Source organism: Paramisgurnus dabryanus, chromosome 4, assembly GCF_030506205.2.
Source record: "Paramisgurnus dabryanus chromosome 4, PD_genome_1.1, whole genome shotgun sequence".
In the NCBI taxonomy this organism is placed as follows: domain Eukaryota; kingdom Metazoa; phylum Chordata; class Actinopteri; order Cypriniformes; family Cobitidae; genus Paramisgurnus; species Paramisgurnus dabryanus.
Genome location: NC_133340.1, coordinates 37,671,557 through 37,695,865, shown reverse-complemented (window position 1 = coordinate 37,695,865; position 24,309 = coordinate 37,671,557). Strand labels below are relative to the sequence as shown.

General features: G+C 39.8%; 2 protein-coding genes across 2 annotated transcripts in view; one reads left to right on the top strand and one right to left on the bottom strand.

Moving 5' to 3' along the window:
- The window catches only part of LOC135736145 (uncharacterized), a 57,374-nt gene that overhangs the window by 15,667 nt on the left and 17,398 nt on the right, over nucleotides 1-24,309 (bottom strand). The gene's annotated exons all lie outside the window — the stretch shown is intronic.
- LOC135735510 (uncharacterized) lies at nucleotides 1,317-4,294 on the top strand. The gene is made up of 5 exons (XM_065253934.1): nucleotides 1,317-1,374; nucleotides 1,542-1,925; nucleotides 2,045-2,200; nucleotides 2,474-2,523; nucleotides 2,978-4,294. Exons 1-5 carry the CDS (start codon nucleotides 1,344-1,346, stop codon nucleotides 3,113-3,115), a joined length of 759 nt encoding a protein of 252 aa, XP_065110006.1. The 5' UTR covers nucleotides 1,317-1,343; the 3' UTR covers nucleotides 3,116-4,294.

Here is a 24,309-nt window from a genome sequence, read left to right as displayed (position 1 = left end):
CAAGGTGGAAGCCCTGAGGAGAACTGAAATGAGACGGTCTAACCTTCGGAGGACCCTGGCGTCCCCTGCTGCACGCGCCCACCTCGCCTGTCAGCAGGACACAGCGCAGACGTTTCTGACTTATTAAAATAAATATGAAATCAGAAAAATATAAATTTATTTTAGAAAATATGACACGTTGATGTAGATTAAACTATTCAACAGTATATCAAATTAATCAACCTTAGAAATATACGCAACTTAAAAAGAATGATATTAACACAACACATAACTTATAATACCAAAACAGTTACAATAATTTTTTTACATTAATGTAATTGGAAATAGGATAACTTTGTTTACGTTTTGGGCATGCACAGTCCAAATTTAGGAAGGCAGTTCAACTGTAGTTTCAGCATCGGCCACTGGAGGGCAATCTTTGCATGGTTGGACATGAACATGATAGAGAGATACATTGAGAATATTGAGAAAGAATATCGACTTGTACATCAGCAACAGTACGAGTGCTTTATAATGGGTCATGCAAATATTATCACAACATTTGTTTTTTCCTCAAGTCAGGTTTGATCTTGTGTTTCTGTAAGATCTTGTGTCATTGAAAAATTGTTACTACAGTCATCAGTTGTGTTTTCTTGCCGTCTAGTCGAATCATCTTGTGTGCATTACAAGTATTCTGTTTTTAAAAATATCTTTAAACTGTCTTTATGTGTGCAGTCTCCCATTGACTTTAAATTGGTTAAGAACCATCCAGTCTGTCCCAGGCCTGAGATGTGAGATGCTAATTTGATGACTTGATAAAAAGTAAGTGTGAAATGTTGAATTTCGTAAGTGGTCTAAATAAAAGACTTGTGGGTTTCCTGTTTTGACATGTTAAAATTTTTCTGCCTTACAACTTTGCCATTTGATCAACTATATAAAAAAGAAGCCTTAAGAAGTATTTTGATTTAATGGACCAGTTTCTTTTTAAACATTAGAAAATGTCTAAGATTGGATTAGACATATGAAATGTAAAGCATAAATTTTATTAATTAAACCTGTTTATCTGCCAGTTGGAATCAAACACAGTGAAGGTAAATGGTACAAATAAGTCATACACAAAAGTTGTAAGTACCCAACCTTCATGTGTGTGTAAAGGTTTATTACTAAGCATTGTCATAATTTGTAAAGCAATAAAAAGCACAAAAGAGCCGAACCAGAATAAACTGCATAATAAGACACTGGTGATTGGTTTATACACCTCTCACTTTTCAAATGTCAAACTTAATTTTCCATTGGCGTGAACCAATCAGATGAGAGTTTATATCTGCATCACCACAGTCAGTTATTCACACTCACTCGCTGAGATGGATAGATTAAGAGTTACTGCACTTATATGTAAGACAAATTATACTTCTTCATCATTAATTCAATTTATTTGTTAATTTTTTAATCATTTTAACAGCTACTGTTTAAACTGAAATTTACTTATGATTAGTTATGTACAGTAGGTAAATATTTAAGCAATATTATTGTTTTCATTTATTTTCTTATTGCTTTTGCAGATGTTTTATTGTTCAGTCAGACAATAATCTATGGAGCAGATGTCGAGATAAAGGTCAGACCAGGAGACAACGTCACTCTTCACTGTGACCGTCCTTTAACTGGTGGTTTGGGCATTGTGTGGATAAAAAACAGTTCTTATGTAAATCAATCCTCTCTCATAATAGATTACCGGAAATCGCATTTAGAGACCTTCAGACGTTTTAGTTTTCCTAAAAACTCCAACATTAATTCTTTTGATCTACATATTACTAACATTACAATCTTTGATCTGGGACTGTATTACTGTGCTGAATACGAGAAAAAGTTCAAACAAGACGAAAAAGGCATGTACCCATTTGAAGTGTACTATTATGGAAACCGAACAACTCGTCTTTCTCTTGCTGGTAAGAAAGCAATTTTGACAATTATTTGTAATTTTATTCCTTAAATTCTTGTAAACTTTTTCAGACAAGAAGTAATGGTAACAGTAACATTTAATGTTATGTTTGTTTTTCTGAGCCAGTAACATCATGTTCTGGACCGTCCAGCAGCACCGTCTCTCCTCCTCCTCCTGTATCAGACTGTTTCCTCTGCTGGATGCTGCTGGTCAGTGTTTGTGTTGTGTGTTTTCTCCTCTGCTTCATCTGTGTCTTTTGCTGCTGTCAAAGGAAAACAACAGGTATCTATTCATACTGTTTCTCCTTGCCATCAATTTAACTTTGACACTGTACACTGTCAGAAATATGGTCCCAAGCTATTACTAGGACAGTACCGTTTAGTTGCAAAGGTGTGCTTTAAGGGTACCGCCTAAGTGACAGCTAGGCACCATTTTTGACCATTTTATCTGTTAATAAGCAGAATTTAGCTCAGTAGAGTCTGCATGGAAAATTCGATAGTCATGCAACTTATATCTGCAAAAAAACCTTTTTAAAAAGTTGTGTTTTAATTTTAGATGGTGGAACTGTTAACAGAGAAAAGATAAAAAGCAGAAATACTTGTGAGGTATGAACAACACAAACATGCTCCTGTTTAAGTACCACAATGAAAATATCCAGACTGTAGAAATTACAGTATTATTGGCAGCTGCTTGCCAGTAACTTAATGTAGATTTACATTTATTTTATTTACTTGCAACAGTTTGTGTTAAATAAACATTAAAAATCTAAAGGAAAAAAATTAAAAATGTTGATAAGGATTGAGAAAGTTCCCAGAATGCTTTGCGTGAGGCTGTTATTTTATAGTTTTATTCTGTAAAACAAAGACTTGTTAATGTTTAATGTTCATTTAACTTTGAACAAACCGTTTCCAGTGTAACATAAATTTAAATCTACACTGGCGAACAGCTGCGTAACTATACACCAAATATTTTACAGTGATCAGCAATAGCTTCTTGTCTAAATGCATAACCAAAATACTTCATATGATTTACTTAAAATTAAAATAATGTGTATTTCAGGGTAATGATGATGATGTGTGTTATGCTTCTTTGGATGTGAAAGCCAGAAGACTGAAACAACCCAAAAAGAAACAACAGCAGAGTTCAGACTTCAGTATTTATGCTCCGGTCAAAACAGACAAAATACAAAACTTCTGATGAGGAATCTGATGAACTTTCTGATGGTTAAAAAAGATGAATGTGCCATTATATTTAAAACCTTGTGTCTGAAGCAATTATTTCATGTATAAATTTAAAACAAAATCATGCAGATACTTAGTCGAAATTATTTTACTTTAGCGGGCATAATACTTCATCTGAAGAGACATTGCAATTTAAATGATATACAACTCGTCACATGATTGGTCCTCAGTGTCTGTGCGGAGGTGAGCTGATTACATCATGCTCCAGTATATTGCAGTGGTCTTTCTCTGATATACTGACTTTGTGTGGTAGGCCATAGCATCTGACCCTGATCAGAGATAATATATGGGACAAAAGTGAAATGGCTTTTTTTTCTCTGTGTTTTGTGTGTCACTGGCCTTTGTTGAAGCAAATCGTGATGACATGAATAACAGGATGTTGGTTACCTGTGTGCAGTAGTTTATAGTACTGTATTTATATTTCATCTAGATATAAAGCTAGGAACATTTATCATATATTTTTACAATACATTTTTTTTACAAAAATGTTGAGAGCTTGTAAGCATTCTGGGCCGGTTAAATAGGTAAAGCTTTTGGTAAATGTAAGATTGACCACCGACCCTTTAAATTTTTTTTATTAATATAAGTATATCATTTTCATTCTTTTCCTGTAATGCCTCAGAAATCTTAAAATGTATTTTTTGACATAATTTCACAAGCTGTGTTTTTTGGCCAGGGTCTTTCATTTTCAGTCATATAGACAATCTTAACCACAAATGTTTCCACTGAAGTTCAGCTCATAATGTACAAGACAGAAATAGACTTGAAATTGTGTGCGCTTGTTTATATGTATGTGGTCAGTTTGTGGTAAAGTTGTTTTGTATGCATGATGTGTCTGCAGCTTTCCTGTACACTCTCACATTTACTTGAAAATGAAACCAACTGTGTGTGTATATGCCTATAGGGCTCAGGTCATTGCAGTGTAACCACAGTTAAGGTTAAAACACAACATATAATACAGTTAAGGTTAATCCACAAGGACTGTACAACTGTACAAATTAAATGCGTCTGCAAAGTTACTCAGTTTATAATAAATTATTATTTTACCTGTCGCATGCATGCACATTTTTATTTATATAATGGGTAGTCAGGGACTAGATTGAAATATGAAATATGGAGATTTTCCACATCTAAAAGTGACAGAATTCGTCAATGTGGATCGTTTTAGATGTGTTTTGTAACATTGTTACAATATACAAAAATATATAAAAAAAAGACATAAAATGATGTTGTGAGAATGATGATGTGTGTTAGAACCCAATTTATTCAATATCCCCATGCGCAGTATAACAAAGTGGTGATTTAGTGCATTAAGACAGATGAATCACTCAGGGACGGCCCATGGCATAGGCAGTAACATACTGTACTGTGTAGGTGGTTTACAGGGGACACAGCGCCTCAAAGGGTTTGTTTGTTGGAAGTGCACCCTCTCATGAACAGTGTGTGCCCCTCTTCCCATATTGCAAAGGCCTAATAACATTTGCTTAGCACTGATTTGGTCTGATATGGTTACAATAATATAAATTTGACATTAACCAAATGACAGCATGTCATGTTAGGCAAAATTTTACATAGCATCCATTATTATTTGATTATTTCATCAATTAAAGGCGTTCTAAGCGAATCGGTGTGTTGATTTTTGAAATGTGTTTTCAAACAAACTGAGCGTAGTTAACTCCTCCCCCTCCCTTCCATGCTTTTAATGAACGCGCCCAAACCCAACCCCCAAATCCTTCTTTGCGTCTATTGGCTGTAAAACTTTGTTTTGTTTCGTGGTGCAGGTTTGGCCCCTGTGTGTTTATTGCAGTTTGTAGAGCCTGGGCTGTCTACAGAGATCGCGTTTTTTTACAGTTTGATATGCGGACAGGCAGCAAGCAGATAGTAGGGAGATGTTTGCTGTATGTAACAAAAAATGTTTTATGGTCTAAAACGCGTGAATTCACTTAGAGCGCCTTTAATGAACAGTTACCACCACATATATTAGGTTTAATTAAAAGATTCATATTTATTAAAAGGTCAAAATTACAACTCAACAACTGTTCATTGATGTTTATATTATTTTGAAATGCCTTTACTGGTGATAATGTGATCTGTATTTTTCTAGTTTTAGGTTAAATACAAGTTACTGTAGATGTGTTGTAATTACTGCTACAGTGACTACTTTTTACGTTTGAATCTTGAGGTACCAAATATCTCTGAGGTACTAATATGAACTTTTTAGATCCAAACCTGTACTTTTTAAAAGGGTATCGCCCCAGTGACAGCTTGGGTACATGCAGTATTTTGCCTGTTCAGATTTATTAACTCTATGTTTATAAGCCTACAGAATGCTTCATGTTTTTCACAAAAATCTAAGTATTTAATATGCTCGTTGTAGATATGGTCAATTGTAAGCTTCTAAAATGATTACAAATTATAACTTTCTCATTTTAATAAATAAATAATACAATTATTACATTTTATCACAATTTCTTATGACAATAAATATGTTTTTCTGTACCAGTGTGGCCACTGTCTATGTATTTATTATGTCTATGTGTGAAATAATATAGAAACAGAACGTCTCGGTTACGGATGTAACCCTCGTTCCCTGAAGGAGGGAACGGAGACGTCACGTCGTGACCGACGAATTGGGAACTCGCTTAGAGAGACCAATCTGCTTCGAATACTACTAAAACGCCAATGAACTTGGCATTGAGATATTTGCATAATGCTGGCGCCGCCCCGCCAGGTGCGTATATAAGCAGCAGGTGCAAATAAGGAAATTAGCTTCTTTTTCGCTGAGAAAGCCGGAAAGTGTGACCGGCCGTAACAGCAGGTGGCAGCACCTGTGGCGACGGGACGTGACGTCTCCGTTCCCTCCTTCAGGGAACGAGGGTTACATCCGTAACCGAGACGTTCCCTTTCAGTCGGTCACTACGACGTCACGTCGTGACCGACGAATTGGGAATCCCTATCAAAACGCCACTAGGGGCTGACCTCTTCCAGTGACTGCGTAAAAGCCCTCCGGTTCCACTTAAGGAGGAGGAGGTAGGTTTTAAGGCAGAAGGCCGGGCACTAGATGTTCCTTTAACCCCACAGAAGTGCCAGCGACTGGGAAGCGCCCTACCTGAGCGGGATAGGAACGCTGCGGAAGCCACCACCCGTCTTAAGGGCTAATGGTGGGCGAAAGTCAACCGTAGTTGAGAGAATAAGACAGCCGTGGCTGTGTAAGCAAAGCAGTGCTCTGCTAAGGGAAACGTGGGCTAGTAGGATTAACCCCACGGAAAAATACTCACAATGGAACCCGGTGGGACACAATGTGGAGCCCGAGCCAGACACGTAGGTTCGCGAGGATACAGCTAGTGAAAGGCTGACAGCCAATGCTCCGCAACAAAGGCTGCCAAGGCAGCGGAGGAAGAGCAATTCAAACCATTACGCATTTTTGCTCTGAAGGCCTTCCATACTGACACAGTTATGAAGCATCAGTTGGAGGCTGCAAGCCGACATGCGAGTCTGCTCTCCGTGCCCTCCCTGGTGAGGAAAGAACACGAGAGGATACAGGCTCGATACGAACACTGTAAAATCTAATGAACGTATTAGGTGTCGCCCAACCAGCAGCTCTACAGATGTCTGTTAGCGAGGAACCACGAGCTAGAGCCCAAGATGAGGCAACGCTCCGTGTGGAGTGCGCTCTCAAATTAAAGGGGCAAGGAATACCCTGAAGATTATAAGCCAGGGCGATAGTATCAACTATCCAATGAGACATCCTCTGCTTAGTGACAGCTTTCCCTTTCTGCTGGCCACCATAACAAACAAAGAGCTGGTCTGAGGTCCTGAGGCTTTGCGTGCGATCCACGTAGAGTCGCAGTGCGCGTACGGGGCACAACAAAGCCATGGTTGGGTCTGCGTCCTCCGGAGGCAGCGCTTGCAAGCTCACCACCTGGTCTCTGAAAGGAGTGGTGGGAACTTTGGGCACGTAGCCTGGTCTGGGCCTCAATGTTACGCTTGAGGCAGCAGGACCAAACTGAAGGCACGAGTCGTCAACAGAGAATGCATGTAAATCCCCTACTCTCTTCACTGAGGCCAATGCTAGCAGGGTCAGAGCTTTCATTGATAAAAGCTTCAGACTCACAGACTGCAAAGGCTCGAACGGGGGGGCCTGAAGGGCTTTCAGCACCATGGACAGGTCCCAGGGAGGAATAGAAGGAGGGCGCGAGGGGTTTAGCCTACGAGCGCCTCTTAAAAATCTAATAACCAAATCATGCTGGCCAACTGATCTGCCGTTAATAAGTGAGTGATGAGCAGAAATAGCAGCGATATCAACTTTAATGGTGGAGGGTGACAGCCTACCGTCTAACCTATGTTGAAGATATAAAAGCACGATGTTAATAGGGCATTCTCTGGGGTCCTCGCGTTGCGAAGAGCACCAGGTGACGAAAAGGTTCCATTTAAACGCGTAAGCCCGTCGCGTAGACGGAGCTCGTGCCGCGTTGATTGTGTTAGATACCGCTTGCGGTAAATCACTTAAACCTTGCGCGCGCTCAACGACCACACATGGAGATCCCACAGGTCGGGGCGCGGGTGCCATAATGTGCCCCCTCCTTGAGAAAGAAGGTCCTTCCTCAGGGGAATCCGCCAGGGAGGGGCTGTCGCGAGGAGCATTAACTCTGGAAACCAATTCTTGCTCGTCCAATATGGGGCGATCAGTAAAAGGCTCTCCTCGTCCTGCCTGACTTTGCACAGTGTCTGTGCGATTAAGCTCACTGGGGGGAATGCGTATTTGCGCATCCCCCGAGGCCAGCTGTGTGCCAACGCGTCCACGCCGAGGCTGCCCTCGGTTAGTGAATAAAATAGGCGACAGTGGGTATCGTCCGGCGACGCAAACAGGTCTATCTGCGCACGACCGAACTTCTTCCAAATTAGCTGGACCGTCTGGGGGTGGAGTCGCCATTCGCCGGGGCGCGCAGCTCGAGAAAGCGCGTCCGCTGCTGTATTGAGCGAGCCCGGAATGTGAATGGCACGAAGGGACCTCAGATGCTTCTGACTCCAAAGGAGGAGATGACGAGCGAGATGCGACAGGTGACGGGAGCGCAAACCGCCTTGACGGTTGATATACGCAACGGTCGCAGTGTTGTCGGTGCGTACTAGTACATCCTTCCCTCGCAGCTCCGTAGCGAAGCGTACAAGTCCCAGATATACTGCCCACAACTCTCGGCAATTGATATGCCAGTGCAACTGGGGTGCTGTCCACACCCCCGAAGCCGTAAGCTCGTCGTACGTGGCACCCCAGCCCGTGTCGGACGCATCTGTATGTACAACAGCATGCCGAGCGATCTGTCTCATGGACACACCGGACCTGAGAAACGCGGGGTCCGACCACGGGGGGAATGTTAGGCGACACGCAGGTGTAATGGTTACACGATGGATGCCGGCGCGCCACGCTCTCCTCGGGACTCGATCGTGAAGCCAACGCTGAAGCGGTCTCATATGGAGCAGTCCGAGCGGTGTCACGGCCGCTGCTGCTGCCATATGCCCCAGGAGCTTTTGAAATTGTTTCAGCGGGACCGCATTCTTCCCTCGGAATGAACCGAGGCAAGTCAGAATTGACTGGACGCGCTCTTCTGTTAAACGCGCCGATAAATCGATCGAGTCCAGTTCCATCCCGAGAAAAGAGATCCTCTGCGTGGGGCAGAGTTTGCTCTTTTCCCAGTTGACCCGAAGACCCAAACGGGCGAGATGCCGAAGCGTTAAATCTCTGTGTTCGCAAAGCGTCCGTCGAGAATGCGCTATTATAAGCCAATCGTCGAGGTAAGCCAATATGCGAACGCCGCTCTCTCTGAGGGGTTTTAACGCCGCCTCCACTACTTTCGTGAACACACGGGGAGAGAGGGATAGCCCGAACGGTAAAACTTTGTACTGGTATGCCCGTCCCTCGAATGCAAACCGGAGAAACGGTCTGTGACGAGGGAGAATGGACACATGAAAGTACGCGTCTTTCAGGTCTATAGCCGCAAACCAATCTTGGGGGCGAATTGAATTGAATATTTGCTTCGGTGTTATCATCCTGAAAGACCTCCTCTGCAGAGATTTGTTCAGAACGCGCAAATCCAAGATCGGTCGTAACCCCCCGCCCTTTTTGGGTACTATAAAATACGGGCTGTAGAAGCCCGATCTCATCTCGGTTGGAGGGACCGGCTCGATCGCGTCCTTCGCCAGCAGGACTTCGACCTCTGCACGCAGTACATGTGCATCGGACGCTTTCACCGTGGTGAAACGAATGCCCGAGAATTTGGGTGTGTGCCGGTTGAATTGTATTTCGTAACCGAGGCGGACAGTGCGTAAAACCCAACGAGACGGGCTGGGAAGCTGAAGCCAAGCCCCCAGGGACCGTACGAGGGGAATTAACGGCACTACCGGGGTACCCGCGGGGGGGCGGCGGAGCGGGACAGGTGGTACTGCCGGTACGTCTGCTGGGACAGCATAAGTATCTACAGTATGTGTGTGTGTGACACTGACCTGAGCCCGCTGAGGGTGACGGTCGTCTGGTCTCCTCAGCGGAGAGCACAGACTCCGAAGAGGGTGCTGGTGGTCCCGTCTCCTCAGCGGAGAGCTGGAACTCCTCAGAACACCCGCTGGCGATAGAGGAGAGGGAGGAAGAGCATGTGAATGCCCGCTCACATCTCTCTCGATCCTCTGAAGACCTGGAGAAGGAATAGGAATGCACTCTTTTTGTGGTTTTGTGGGTGCCGGCTGAGAAGCCGGCGGAACAGAAACAAAACGAAACCAAGGATTCTCCATCCGGCCCTCTACCGGTGGAGGGAGCGATGCCGTCACCGTCTCCCGAAGAGTGATCCCATCCAATTCCAGGTCGCCCGTCTCAGGGCCGCTTCGATTTCCGTTTACCACGGGAAGCGGGTGGGGCGGGCGGGGCGGGCTGCCGACGGCTGTTCCCCCTCCGTGGCCTGGAAGATGTTCTAGTGGGGGGGGTGGAGGCAGCCGCCGCAGGGCGCCCTCGGCGAGGAGCAGACGGGGCCGCCGGCGCTGGAGGGCGAGATGCAGGTCGCTTGCGCCGGGGCATGATCTGAGCGATCGCCTCCGTCTGCTTCTGGGCGGCGGAGAACTGCTGGGCAAAAGACTCCACCGACTCACCGAAGAGACCAGCCTGGGACACGGGAGCGTCTAAGAACTTGTTCTTCTCCGCATCCGACATATCCGCCAGACATAGCCATAAGTGGCGTTCCTGGACCACCATCGTGGACATGGCACGACCAATCGCCTGCGCTGTCACCTTCGTAGCGCGAAGAGCCAGATCAGTGGCAGCCCGGAGCTCCGAAAGGACAGGCGAGTTGTGTCCTCCCTCGTGCAGATCCCTCAAGGCCTTCGCTTGATGAACCTGCAGCAACGCCATTGCGTGCAGGGCTGAAGCCGCCTCTCCACATGCCTGGTGGGCAGCGCCCGTTAAACCGGAGGACTGTCTGCAGGCACGAGAGGGGAGGGTTGGGCGGTCCTTCCAAGAGGGAGCGTGTGCCGGACACAGTTGCATCGCGACAGCGCGCTCCACGGGAGGGATCCCCGTATAACCCTTAGCGGCTCCGCTGGTGAGGGAGGTGAGGGGGGAGGGCTGAAACGGCCGTAATCTCGTAGAAAACGGCGACTTCCAGGTTCTAGTCAGCTCCTCGTGCACCTCGGGGAAGAAAGGCACCGGTGGAGAGGGTTGTGAAACCCGGGCAGCTCCAAAGAACCAATCATCCAGGCGGGACGGTTCGGGCTGAGGGGGGGGAACCCACTCTAACCCTACGGTCTCCGCCGCTCGAGCGAGCACGGCCACCATCTCTGGATCGAACTCCGGCGTCCCAACCCGACCAGAGGGAGGAAGGGCGTCGGGGTCCACGTCAGGGGGAGGAGGCCCACCCTCGGATGCTGCGGCGTCGGTGGACCCGGAGGGCGGCACGATGGATTCTAGAGACATCGTAGAACACGACGCTGAAGTCTCCATCGGCACATCAACCGGCTGTGGATGAGGAGGCTGAGAGCTTGAGGACGAATCCCCCGCTCGGCTCAGCACAGTGATGCGCAGGTCGTCTTTAGAGAGCTTCACAGCCGCACCGTGGCGGCGTTCAGCACTCGCATGACGAGGGTTGCGTTTTTCCCGGAGGAAAGACAACCGTCTGCGCAAATCCACAAGGGACATGTTCTCGCAGTGAGAACACTTACCCCCAGCGAACGCTGCCTCTGCGTGCTCGATGCCCAAACACGAAAGACAACGCTCGTGACCGTCCTTCGGACCCATGTATTTGCCGCACCCAAGATCGCACGGACGAAAAGCCATCCTGAAAAGGACGCTGATGTCCGGATATACGAGAGAGTGGCTGCCTTTAACAAGGCACAAAGCTCTCTCGTATCACTCTTTTAGGGAAATTCACTCAGATGCTCAGTTGATGATGCGCACAGGGAAAGGCAACGCACACACTAAACTCAAAACAAAATAAAGATGTAGAGTCGTGGAATTAAGCGAAGCGTCCGCTGTGGTACTGCTAGTCCAACCAACTTCAGCAATCGAATCCCACCAGAGTAGAGTAGCTTCTCAGTAGCAGATACTGCCGGCTTTCGAAGCGATAAAAAGCTAATTTCCTTATTTGCACCTGCTGCTTATATACGCACCTGGCGGGGCGGCGCCAGCATTATGCAAATATCTCAATGCCAAGTTCATTGGCGTTTTAGTAGTATTCGAAGCAGATTGGTCTCTCTAAGCGAGTTCCCAATTCGTCGGTCACGACGTGACGTCGTAGTGACCGACTGAAAGGGAACTACAGATACTGTTGAATTGTTGAATTTTTTTTAGTCAAACCTGTATAATTTGCCTTATACAACTAGCAATTTACATTACGTTTACACTGTGTAGGCCAAAGAGAAGCCTACTTTCGGGTCGGCAGAGAGCCTGAACTAGGCCAATTTTATTTACTTAGATCCCAGATAATTTGTTTTCCAAGTTGCCCCTTTAATTTAATTCTTTAACATTTAATAGAGTTTTGGCGACCCCTTTAGGAAACTCTTGTATAGAAAACATTCAGCACAATGGACAGCGCCCAATGTAAAACACAAGCAGACATTTGGATGTGCAATAAAGGGTTTTTATTGCAAAGTCCTTGCAAAGCAAGTAGAAAAGGAGAATTGTCAGTCTCAGTAGTTACGTTTATTTTATATGCCAACATTTAAATGTAGGGTTAGGAGTATATTATTGTAATTACTGCTGGAGTGTTACATTATATTTGCTTATGTGCAGGGCATTTCAGGAAGGAAGTTCAATAGTTTCAGCTTCAACCACTGGGGGGCACAGGTCTCCAAACCATTGCAACAGTTTACAATATGTTTATAAAGAGGTCAAACAAAATACAAGGAAAACTGCTCTTCCGTATGATATTCATTACTGGAACCAAACTAAGATCTTTCCTTCCTGTTGATTCAATACCACGCATCTTTTCATGTAATTTTATGTATTGGTTTCTCAATAGTTTTTATTTTTAAACCATTGTCACTTGGAATTAGGCTTAGTCTTGAAGTTTGGGATGTCTAAAATATAACAGAAAGTTCTTCTAACCCCAATCCCAAGCATCAGAGATATTGCATATGGTTTATGCATGCACAATTGGACTTTGGTGTATGTATTGCACAACATTTTAATAGCAGGCTATACACAAAATCCGTGAGAATGGCCAATATATCAAATCACATACGATTTTTCAATATTTTCAAGTTGTTCCAGGCAAATACATACACTTCTTGGTGTACAATGATCAACTAAGAGATGTGGGTGAGAGTTTGAAGACATAATAAAAGAGTAAATGTGAAAAGTTTGTAATTGGTCTTAATGAAAGGCATGTGGGTTTCCTGTATTTACATTAGATTTTGTAGTCTCTGAGCTTTGCAGTTTGACCCACTATAGCAAACAAGATCAACCTCATGAATTATGGTCATCCATATGAACTTTTTAAACTATTTAAAAGACCAGTTCCCTTTCAAACATTAAGACACTATTGGAAAATCTTGACTTATGAGTATGTGTAAAATGCAAAGCACAACATTGCTTATCTGCGTGTTGGAATCAAACATATACAGTTAAATGGGACCTAAGTCAAAACATAATGGCTTTTGTCTTTAACCAATAAGAAGCACAAAACAGCCAAATTAGAGCGAAACACTGTTGATTGGTTGAAACACCTCTCAATCTCCAACTTTATTTTCCATTGGCTTGAACCAATAAGATGAGAGCTGATATCTGTATCACCAGAGTCAGATACTGTGTTGTAACTCTCGCTGGTAAGCAAGCACTTTTGCTAGATATTCTGATATTCTTTGTAATTTTAACTTTTTATTTTGCATGTTATTCTTGTAAAATATACCTTTCTCAGATTTCTCTAATTTTGTTGTTTATTCATATTTGTCATAAGTTTTGTCTTCTGGACTTTTTTGCATGATTGCATGATTTTTACATGTTTTTTGTAAGTAATACTGCATGTATAATTGTATGATCTTGTTTGTGGGGGGTCCCAATGGCGTCTAAACGGCTAGAAACGGTTCTGCATACCAACATCAGGAACTAGGCAAACACAGATCACATTTTGGATTTCTCAACTGCCCTCTAGTGGACTGAGATGTAACTACAGACAAAATCTACAATGCTGCTTCGGCCACTGGGAGGCACTTCAAAGAATTTGATCTGTTGTTGCTGCTTTTTGTGTGACTCACAACATATACTTTAACTGCTTACAAAACTCTCTAACTATGAAACAAGTTTATGTTAGTGAAATTTCAACACATTGTTTAGTGCCGGCTATCACAGATGGCAAGCAAAATACAGTATTCAATATAAAGTAGGTATACATTTATTTTTGTGACCGATCTAAGATCTTTACTTAATAATAATGTGTATGGAGCATGTATATAACTGTATTTTGTACTTGTGTTTATAAATTGGTTTTTATTAATATAATAAGGTCTGTGTACAGAGGTCAGTTTTAAACAAATCTCTAACTGAAGCTGAAATAAAGGGATGTTGATGTGAATTCTTAAAACTCTTGCTAGTAAATCATGGCTAATATAAAGCTTTATAAAATTAAATATTTATCTTTGAAATATAAAAGTGTATAAAGAACATATTCCAAACAGATACTTGCCTTAATCTAATTAAATTACTTTAAATGTAATGCAATTTATATCACACAATAATAATAAAAAAAAAACTATTTTGAGAATTTTAGATTGCTCGGTGAAATACATACACTCAATAATTTGATAAAGTAATACAACGCTAAATGTGATGAGCTTTGTAAGTGGTCTGAGTGAAATGTTTGAGGGTTTCCTGTTTTTTTTGTTTTTGTTTTTTTGCAGTGCAGCTTTGCAGTTTGAAGCCCCTATAACAAAACAAACAAGCTCATGAATTATTAATGTTCATTTAGTTAAACAGTTTCTTATAAACAGTTAGAAAATTTGTGCCGGTTATGTGAACGTTTCTCAACTTAACATGCTTATGTGATTTGTTTTCTTTATCGATGTTCGATTTAAACATACAGTGATAAAACATATCAAGCTTAAATATAAGTTTTATTTTGATTTTTTTGTGTGTCTGCTGGTCAAAAGTTATAATTTAAATAAAAACCAAAAAGCAGGAACACATACAGACAGGAACGAAGCTGTTCAGAAGGACACTGGTGATTGGCTGATAAACCTCTCACTTCAAATCGTCAACAAAGTTTTTTTTTCTATAGCTTGAACCAATCAGATGAGAGCTGAGATCTGCATCACCGGAGTCAGTTATTCACACTCACTTGCTGAGATGGAGAGATCAAGAGTTACCGCACTTATATGTAAGACAAATTATACTTTTCATCTGATATTATTTATTTTAATATTGTAAGAAAGCTGTTGTTTTAACATAAATATAAGTATGATTAGATTTGTATTGATGTGACACAAGTCTACTTTTAAACATTTTATTATCTTTTTTTCTATGCTCTTGTAGATATTTTATTGTTCAGTCAGACAATAATCTATGGAGCAGAAGTTGAGATGAAGGTCAGACCAGGAGACAACATCACTCTTCACTGTGACCGTCCTATAACTCATGGTTACATTGCATGGATAAGAAACTGCTCTCATGAACATCAACCCTCTCTCATAATTGATATTGTGATGATTTCTGAAGAAACCATACCACGATTTAGCTTTCCTCCAAACTCCAACATTAATTCTTTTGATCTACATATTACTAACATTACAGTATCTGATCTGGGATTGTACTACTGTGCTGAACATGAGAAAAAGATCAAGGGTGGCACTTACTCTTCTGTGTACTATTATGGAAATCAAACAACACGTCTTTCTCTTGCTGGTAAAAAAGCGCCTTTGATAGATTTTCTGATGTTCTTTGTCATTTTTAATTTAGCATTTGTTATGCTTGTAAATTGTTGAAAAAATAATTATTTGTTAATTTTTATCATGTTTTTTGTTTTGAAGAAGTGTCTTCTGGATCCTTCACCATCTCTCCTCCTCCTGTATCAGACTGTTTCCTCCCCTGGATGCTGCTGGTCAGTGTTTGTGTTGTGTGTTTTCTCAACTGCTTCATCTGTGTCTACTGCCTCTGTCAGAGAAAAACTACAGGTATATTTTTACTCTTTCTACTTACCAGAGACTGCACACAGAATTGATCATGAAACTTTCAAGTGCTACATGTATGTAGACATAAACAAGTAATAACATATAACGGTGAACTTAAAATTACTAGACAGAATAATATATGTATGTTTATCTTACTGACATTTTACTCAAAACAAACTTAAAGTTTCTGTTTCAGATTTGCATTTTAGATTTTCTCACTGCACCGTATTTTCACACTTTGTGGTTGTTTTAGGTTATGAGAGTGCAACGATGCTCACAGTAAATGTTATGAAGGTATTTTTATCATTACCATTAACCTTAAACGTTTATCGTGTCAAAAATGTAAGTGTGGTTAAACAAATGTACTTTATGTACTTCAGATGAATTCGACAGAGAAACATCAATGTGAGATGAGTAAGACTGGAAAGTTCTGCCATCATTCTGAAGTCACTTATAGACTCCTGCCATCTGTACATCGCTATGAAAAGATGTGAATCTCTCTGATCAGTTTATGTAAATTAAGCTTTTGCCAGCAGAAATGGCTTACTGAACTCGATTTGTTATCGCTATGAACTTTATCAGTTATACATCAACCACATTAAGGTACAAATACATAAATTGCCAAACACACAAGCAATACACTGTAGACAACTTATTTACATATTTTGTAAATTGCCACAATAATCATTGAAGAAATAAAAAAATGTGTTCATTTACATGTGTTTAAATAAAGTTCATACCTTGTACAGTGTTTCCATAAAAGTCCATTTGAGTCTCTAGGTCATCCAAAGCTATTCTCAGGCTATAAATTGTGTTTTAATAATATTAGAATTAATATTTGACGAGATGAAGTCAAAGTTGTTTGAATAATCTTTCTGAAGAAAAGCATGATATTTGTTGTATTTTTAGTCTGAAAATGTTTAATAAGCACACACACACACACACACACACAAAATGGACATGGTGCCTATAGTTCAGTGTCTCTCAGAACTTAAATGGCAGATAACATCAAGTTTTATAGCACATAAACTTTGTCATTATTGTTAACTTAATAGTGGAGGTTGACAGTTTAAACAAAACAACAATTGAAGTGCAGCATAAACCGTCCTGAGCCATCTGCTCTTCTTGCATTTGAATGCATTTTAACCAACACACAAACCGCATAGTGGTTAGACCAGATAATGTGATACAACAGTGAATGTAAAACATTTAAATTGTATCTTGATTTTTTACTTTATCTCATTAATAAAACATTGAATTACATCAAATGTGTGTGTCAGAATAGCTAAAATGAACAATGCTAAGATGGGCTTTATTAATTAAAGTTATTAAAACATAAAATGTAAATCTTTAAGGGCATAAATCTACCTGTAACTACAAACAAGTTCTGAGAAACAATTCGGACATCTTAAACAGGAAACCACAGCCTTGTGTTTGTTCTTGTGCACTAATAGGTGTTAGCTGGTGCCTACTTAATGCACACAAATGCAGTGGAAGATTTTGTGGTTATCAGCAATAGGTTCACACCCAGACTTAAAGCAACACATTTCACATGCAGTACACATTCTTGTATTCTTTAGGATAGAAGTGTTAAGAGCTAGAGTTAACATAATATACATTCCATTTAATATTTACCAGAAACATTTCCTGCATTTTTTAAGTAAAACATGTTTTCGCCAAAGTACTGTTTTGAAAAAAGGTTTATTATTTTGCAAGTTTACACAAATGTGGACACAAAAAATTTTATGATAGTCAGACTGCCTCTTGTTATTTTGCTTAATTACCTACAGTTATTTATCTTTTGGCATAGATGTGTAAAACCATTATAAGGCTTGGTGACACCTAACAGATTTTTTTGGCGACCTCTTTTGGAAACTTTTGTTTATGATCCAGAGATCAGTACAAGATCAGCCTATGGACAGCCCCCAAATATACACTCACCTAAAGGATTATTAGGAACACTGTTTCAATTTCTCATTAATGCAATTATCTAATCAACCAATCAAATGGCAGTTGCTTCAATGCATTTAGGGGTGTGGTCCTGGTCAAGACAATCTCCTGAACTCCAAACTGAATGTCATAATAGGAAAGTAAGGTGATTTAATCCATTTTGAGCGTTGCACGGTTGTTGGGTGCAGGTGGGCCGGTCTCAGTATTTCACAATCTGCTCAGTTACTAGAATTTTCACGCACAACCATTTCTAGGGTTTACAAAGAATTATGTAAAAAGGGAAAAACATCCAGTATGCGTCGGTCCTGTGGACAAAAATGCCTTGTTGATGCTAGAGGTCAGAGGAGAATGATCCGAATGAGCTTCACAGGACAGTTGAAGAGTGGAAAAAATGTTGCGTGGTTTGATTATTCTCGATTTCTGTTGACACATTCAGATGGTAGAATCAGAATTTGGCGTAAACAGAATGAGAACATGGATCCCTCGGCCTTGTTACCACTGTGTGCAGGCTGGTGGTGGTGGTGTAATGGTGTGGAGGATGTTTTCTTGGCACACTTTAGGCCCCTTAGTGCCAATTGGGCATCGTTTAAATGCCACGACCTACCTGAGCATTGTTTCTGACCATGTCCATCCTTTTGTGACCACCATGTTCCCATCCTCTGATGGCTACTTCCAGCACCATGCATAATGCACCATGTCACAAAGCTCGAATCATTTCAAATTGGTTCTTTGTACTAAAATGGCCCCCGCAGTCACCAGATCTCAACCCAATAGAGCATCTTTGGGAGCTTCGTGCCCTGGATGTGCATCCCACAAATCTCCATCAACTGCAAGATGCTATCCTATCAATATGGGCCAACATTTCTAAAGAATGCTTTCAGCACCTTGTTGAATTAATGCCACTTAGAATTAAGGCAGTTCTGAGAGGCGAAGGGGGTCAAACACAGTTTTAGTATGGTGTTCCTAATAATCCTTTAGGTGATTGTATTTGAACATTATATTTAAATTTTAATTTAAAATGATTTTACCTTATAAGCTATCTTACAGTAGGTTAATTTGTAAATATCCAAGGAATTCTACAAAGCACATCCTGATAAACCAACATAATTGTTAAGTAGCTGATTTTGTATTTATGTAGGCTACATTAAAAGGGGTGAATATAAATGCAGTGAATTAGCCTATTTTCATAATTCTGTAAATTTTTACAACAAAACTCATTAAACATGAGAGTTAAGCACTTTTGTACAGCCACAAACTAACACAGCCTCATAGAAACTCGGCAACAGCACGTCGTATTTTTGGTTTCTGCTCTGAAATTCTAAGCTTCCCTAGTGGACTGAGATAAAACTGCACCAAAAATCTGACCTCCTGTGCCCCACATCACAATCCATTTAATGAAGGCAGTGTTAGTCTCAGTAGTATTAGGTTCACATTATATGCTAATATTTTAATGCTTGGAGAATATTAAAGTATAAGTGAGGCTCTTAGGATAACATTAGAGTTATGTTTGCTCGTGTTTTGGGCTTACGCACTACACTGTAAAGCCAGTTTAACAATAGTTTCAGCTTCAGTCACTGGAGGGCAGTCCGGAAAATTTAGAAACACAAAACTACACACACACAAACACCGTATCTGTCCCCAATCGTTGTTAATCCCTTCATGATTTATTGACCTTCACATCTGCAATGCCAAATTATACTCTAATAGTTTATAAAACACTTTGTTTATGCCACAAGTGTTGACAGGTAGGATTTCATCACAGTGGTCAATGCCAAGTGACAATCACAGAGGCCAAACAAAATACAATATAAAGTACCAATAACATGAAATATAGCCCCTGATCTCAGATCCTAATCCTTACCTGAATGGAGCATGATGCATTTTTGTTTAGTCTGTATGCAAGTCCTTAGTAATAGACTGAAGTTTAAGTATGATGTGTAAAGATGTCAGTTGTAAATTGGTGTTGATGTGAATTCTTTTTACTCCTGGAAAAAAATTCATCTGTACTAGTTGTGCTGTTTTTATGACATGTTTCAAAGAAAGCCCTGCCTTAATCTAATTATATTACTATATAAACAGTATAATTCAATATAATATTTACAATGAACAAAAAGTCAAGTAAATAAAAGAACAAAAGAATCAAATAAACCGCAGAACTATTTTAAGCATTTTAAACTGCCCCAGTGAAATACAAACACTCAAACTAACACCAAAACCCACAAAGGCTAATGGAAAAATTAGTTCTTGGTGGCCTCTGATCGACTAAAAAATATGAGGTGAGAAATTAATGACGTAATATGCCACTAAATGTGTTGAGCTTTGTAAGTGGTCTGAATAGTCTGAATAATGTTTGTGGGTTTCCTGTTTTGCATGCTTAGATTTTGTTGCAGCGCAGCTTTGCAGTTTAATAAAAATTTGCATTGGCGCACTGTCAGAAAAAATGCCTATAAAGCTGTCACTGGGATGGTACGCTTAACAAATATATAGATATGTACCATTTAGTTATAGATATGTATATCTGAGACACCAATATGTACTTTTGAGGTACTAATATGCACCCTTTAGATACAAACATGTTCTTTTTGAAAGGGTACAGTGACAGCTTTTGTGCCTTTTTCTGAGAGTAAATGACAAAACAAAACAAAGAGACTCATTCATTATGGTCCTCCAGTATAACTTTGATTGAACGGCCCATTTTCTTTTTCAAAAAGAAAATTTGTGACCTTATGCTTGTATTTAGCTACATTTTGTCTTTTGTGTGTGTCTGATGGTCAAAGATTTTAAGACCTGTTTTATAAACCAATGAAAAGCAGAAACATGCCCAAACAGTACGAAACTTCATAAGGACCCTGGTGATTGGCTGATAAACCTCTCACACTTCAAATGTTCAACTCAGTTTAATTTTCCATTGGCGTGAACCAATCAGATGAGAGCAGAGTCAGTTATTCACACTCACTCGTTGAGATGGAGACATCAAGAGTTACCGCACTTATATGTAAGAAAATTTTATTTTTATCTGTTATTATTTATATGAATAATGTAAAAAAGAGAAATATAAATATGAGTTAAATAAATAATCGCTTTGTATTGGTATGACAAAAGTTCACGTTTGCCTTTTATTTTTCTATGCTCTTGCAGATGTTTTATTGTTCAGTCAGACAATAATCTATGGAGTAGAGGTTGAGATGAAGGTCAGACCAGGAGACAACATCACTCTTCATTGTGACTGTCCTTTAATTCATGGTTACAACACTGTATGGATAAGAAACTGCTCTCATCAACATCAACCCTCTCTCATAATTGATTATATGACGATACAGAGAAAAACCAACCCACGTTTTAGCTTCCTTCAAAACCCTATCATTAATTGTTTAGATCTACATATTACTAACATTACAGTCTCTGATCTGGGACTTTACTACTGTGCTGATGTAAAGGTAAATGTAGATACCTCATCTGATGTGTACTATTATGGAAACCAAACAACACGTCTTTCTCTTGCTGGTAAGAAAGCCATTTAGACCAATTTTCTAAAAGTCTATTTCATTTTTACTTATATTTTTGTGTTGTGTTATTCTTGTAAGTTACCTTTCCCAGAGAAAAAATATTGTAGATGAACAAAATAATTCTTTATTAATATTTATCATGATGTTTGTCTTTATTTTTTGTTTTGAAGAAGTGTGTTCTGGACCCTTCACCGCTGTCTCTCCTCCTCCTCCTGTATCAGATTGTTTCCTCTGCTGGACGCTGCTGGTCAGTGTTTGTGTTGTGTGTTTTCTCCTCTGCTTCATTAGCGTGTACTGCTTCTTTCAGAGGAAAACTACAGGTACTTCTTAATACTTTTTCTTTCTTTGTCATAATTTTCTATTATGTGGAGTAATAGCCTTTGGCAAATTTGCTATGGTCATATTTGTATAAACAATTGTTATGAAGGAAGTGGTGTACTTATTTTAACTCATTTCAGATGGTGTAACTGATCACAAGGAAAAGATAGAAATTAGAAATACTTCTGAGGTATGAACAACACAAACATGCTCATTGTTTCCTATTCCATTAAAGACTTGATAAAGCATCATTTTTAAGAAATATCTAAGAAATATTTTAATATATAAACAAGTCACTTAACACAATTGATTCAGAATGAGTATTAGTTTCTAATATAATTCTGTGTATATTTCAGGGTGACGGTGAAGAGGTGTGTTATGCTTCCTTGGAGGTGAAAACCAGAAGACAGAAACGACCCAAGAAGAAACAACAGCAGAGTTCAGACTTCAGTATTTATGCTCCGGTCAAAACAGACAGAGTACAGAACTTCTGATGAGAATTCTGATGGACTTTCTGATGGTTAGAAAAGATCCAGGTGCCATTATCATTGTAACTTTTTGAATAATTATTGTATGTCTTCAATTGAAAAAGCATTGCAATTTATTGGATATCCAAGTTCATCTCAAAAGGTCACTAATTTTGTGTGTGTTATGTCTGTACATAATTCTGCTACAATATTTAGCATTTTTGTCTGAATGTTTGATGTGGGCAGTGGCATATGGCCCTCTATCGTTTTCTTTGATGAATACAGTATACTGTGATTAAAAAGAGATCAAATATGGGCAAGAATGAGAATAAAAAATGTGTATGTGGCTCAGGCCTTTTTTAAAAGGTAATCATGCAGAATGATGGCCTGAAAATAACAGGATGTTTGGGTTTCCTAGACGGTGAAATCATTTAAGAGTGTGACTACAGAAGTATTCTGTATTTCTGGTTTACAGAGTACTACCGTAAAGTAATTTTACGTATGAATACTGTAAAAATAACGGTATACTGCTGGCGTCTCTGCTGCCAGCTCTTTACTGTTAATTATATAAATACAGAAAAATACAGTTTTTCTGGTTTACAGACTACTACCGTAAAGTCATTTTACGTATAAATACCGTAAAAATAACAGTATACTGCTGGCGTCTCTGCTGCCAGCTCTTTACTGTTATTTTACAGGGAAATTTTTTACAGTGATCTGTTTTTATAGTTTAAGCTTTGTACTTTGTACTGGCAAAAAAGTAGATGCAACAGATAGATGAAATACTGTATACTGAAATATTTTGAATATATTTGACCCATGATGCTGTTAAAGGGATAATTTACCCAATAAATGATATTTATTTTGTTGAATACAAAATGATGATAAATGATGGTAAGCACACAGTAAATTGTACTAATTAAACAAATGTTGGGTGAATTATCTATTTAAATGGTCTGAAACATAAAGTAGGCAATATGACAAATCGTTTTATTGTTTCCTAATCTGTGTAAGTCGCTTTAAATAAAAGTGTCTGCTAAAGGTGTAAATGTAAATGTTGTGTGTATCAAACAGCAAGTAAAGGTGACGAATGCGTACAAATGAAATGCACTACAAACTGACCACATAAGCAAGCATTTACACCTTCACATACATCTTCATGTCTATTTTTGTTTTATATGTGCTGAACTTGAGTGGAAACATTTGTGGTTAATATTGTCTGTGATGGTGAATGGAAGATCCTTCCTCCAAGTAAAAAAAAACACTGAAAGTAACACGTTTGAAGATTCAAACACTTTTATCTAACTTTTAAACACATTCATCTAACATAACATATACTTGAACTACTAAGCAGGCCCCGAATGCTTACATCTCTCTCAAAAAAACAATTAACAACTTCCGGCCAGTCCTTTATTTAAGAGAAATATAAATACATTATATGAACCACTGCACACACACTCTAAGAAAAGATGTGTTAATTTTAACACATTGTTTTGTGTTATCCTATTTAACACATTATGTGTAATTTTAACATATTATGTGTCATTGCGCGTTGATTTTGAGTACAAATAAATAACAGGGACAATGCAAGATGTGTTAAAACATCACAAAGTGTGTTGTTCCAAAAATAACACAGAGATTTGTTAAGTCAAGGACAACACACTAAATGTGTTGTCCTTAACTAGACATGAGATGTGTTATTTTAACACATTCGTTTTAAGACAAATAAAACATGTCACAAATTAACATGATGTGCTGTGACTTCGTTGATTCAACATCCCCATGCACTACAAAAAAGATAAGTGGCAAAGGGGAACCAATAGTTAGAAAGTATCATGATAAGCTGCATTGTGAACGTGGTGAAAGTAAATTTCTATATAGGTAAATCAAAATGTCTTGGCTTGACATAATTTTGGGGAAAAATGTTCATTGAACACACATTGATCTCACATTGAGAAGTAAATATCAGGTCCGTGCCTCTCCAAATGGTCTGAACCGCCCCCCAGTGGTCAAAGCTGAAACTACTGTTAAACGGCCATCCGGAAATTCATAAGCAAATTTTTTATCAAACATTTCAGCAAGACTATCATTAATACACTACTAACCTTACATCTTAGTATAAGCATATAAAATAAACGTAAACGTCTACTTAGACTAAAACTCTCCTCTTTCCTTGTTTTTCAAGGAATTTGCTCTGAAGACTCTTCAATGCCCATCGCCATCTATTCAAATTAACTTGCAAGGCATGACAGCGTCTTAACACCTGAATGTTG

Coding starts and splice junctions, on each gene's coding strand:
- LOC135735510 (XM_065253934.1), top strand. CDS start 1,344: ATGGATAGATTAAGAGTTACTGCACTTATAT. Junction 1,926..2,044: donor AACTCGTCTTTCTCTTGCTG/GTAAGAAAGCAA, acceptor TTTCTGAGCCAG/TAACATCATGTTCTGGACCG. Junction 2,201..2,473: donor CTGTCAAAGGAAAACAACAG/GTATCTATTCAT, acceptor TTTTAATTTTAG/ATGGTGGAACTGTTAACAGA.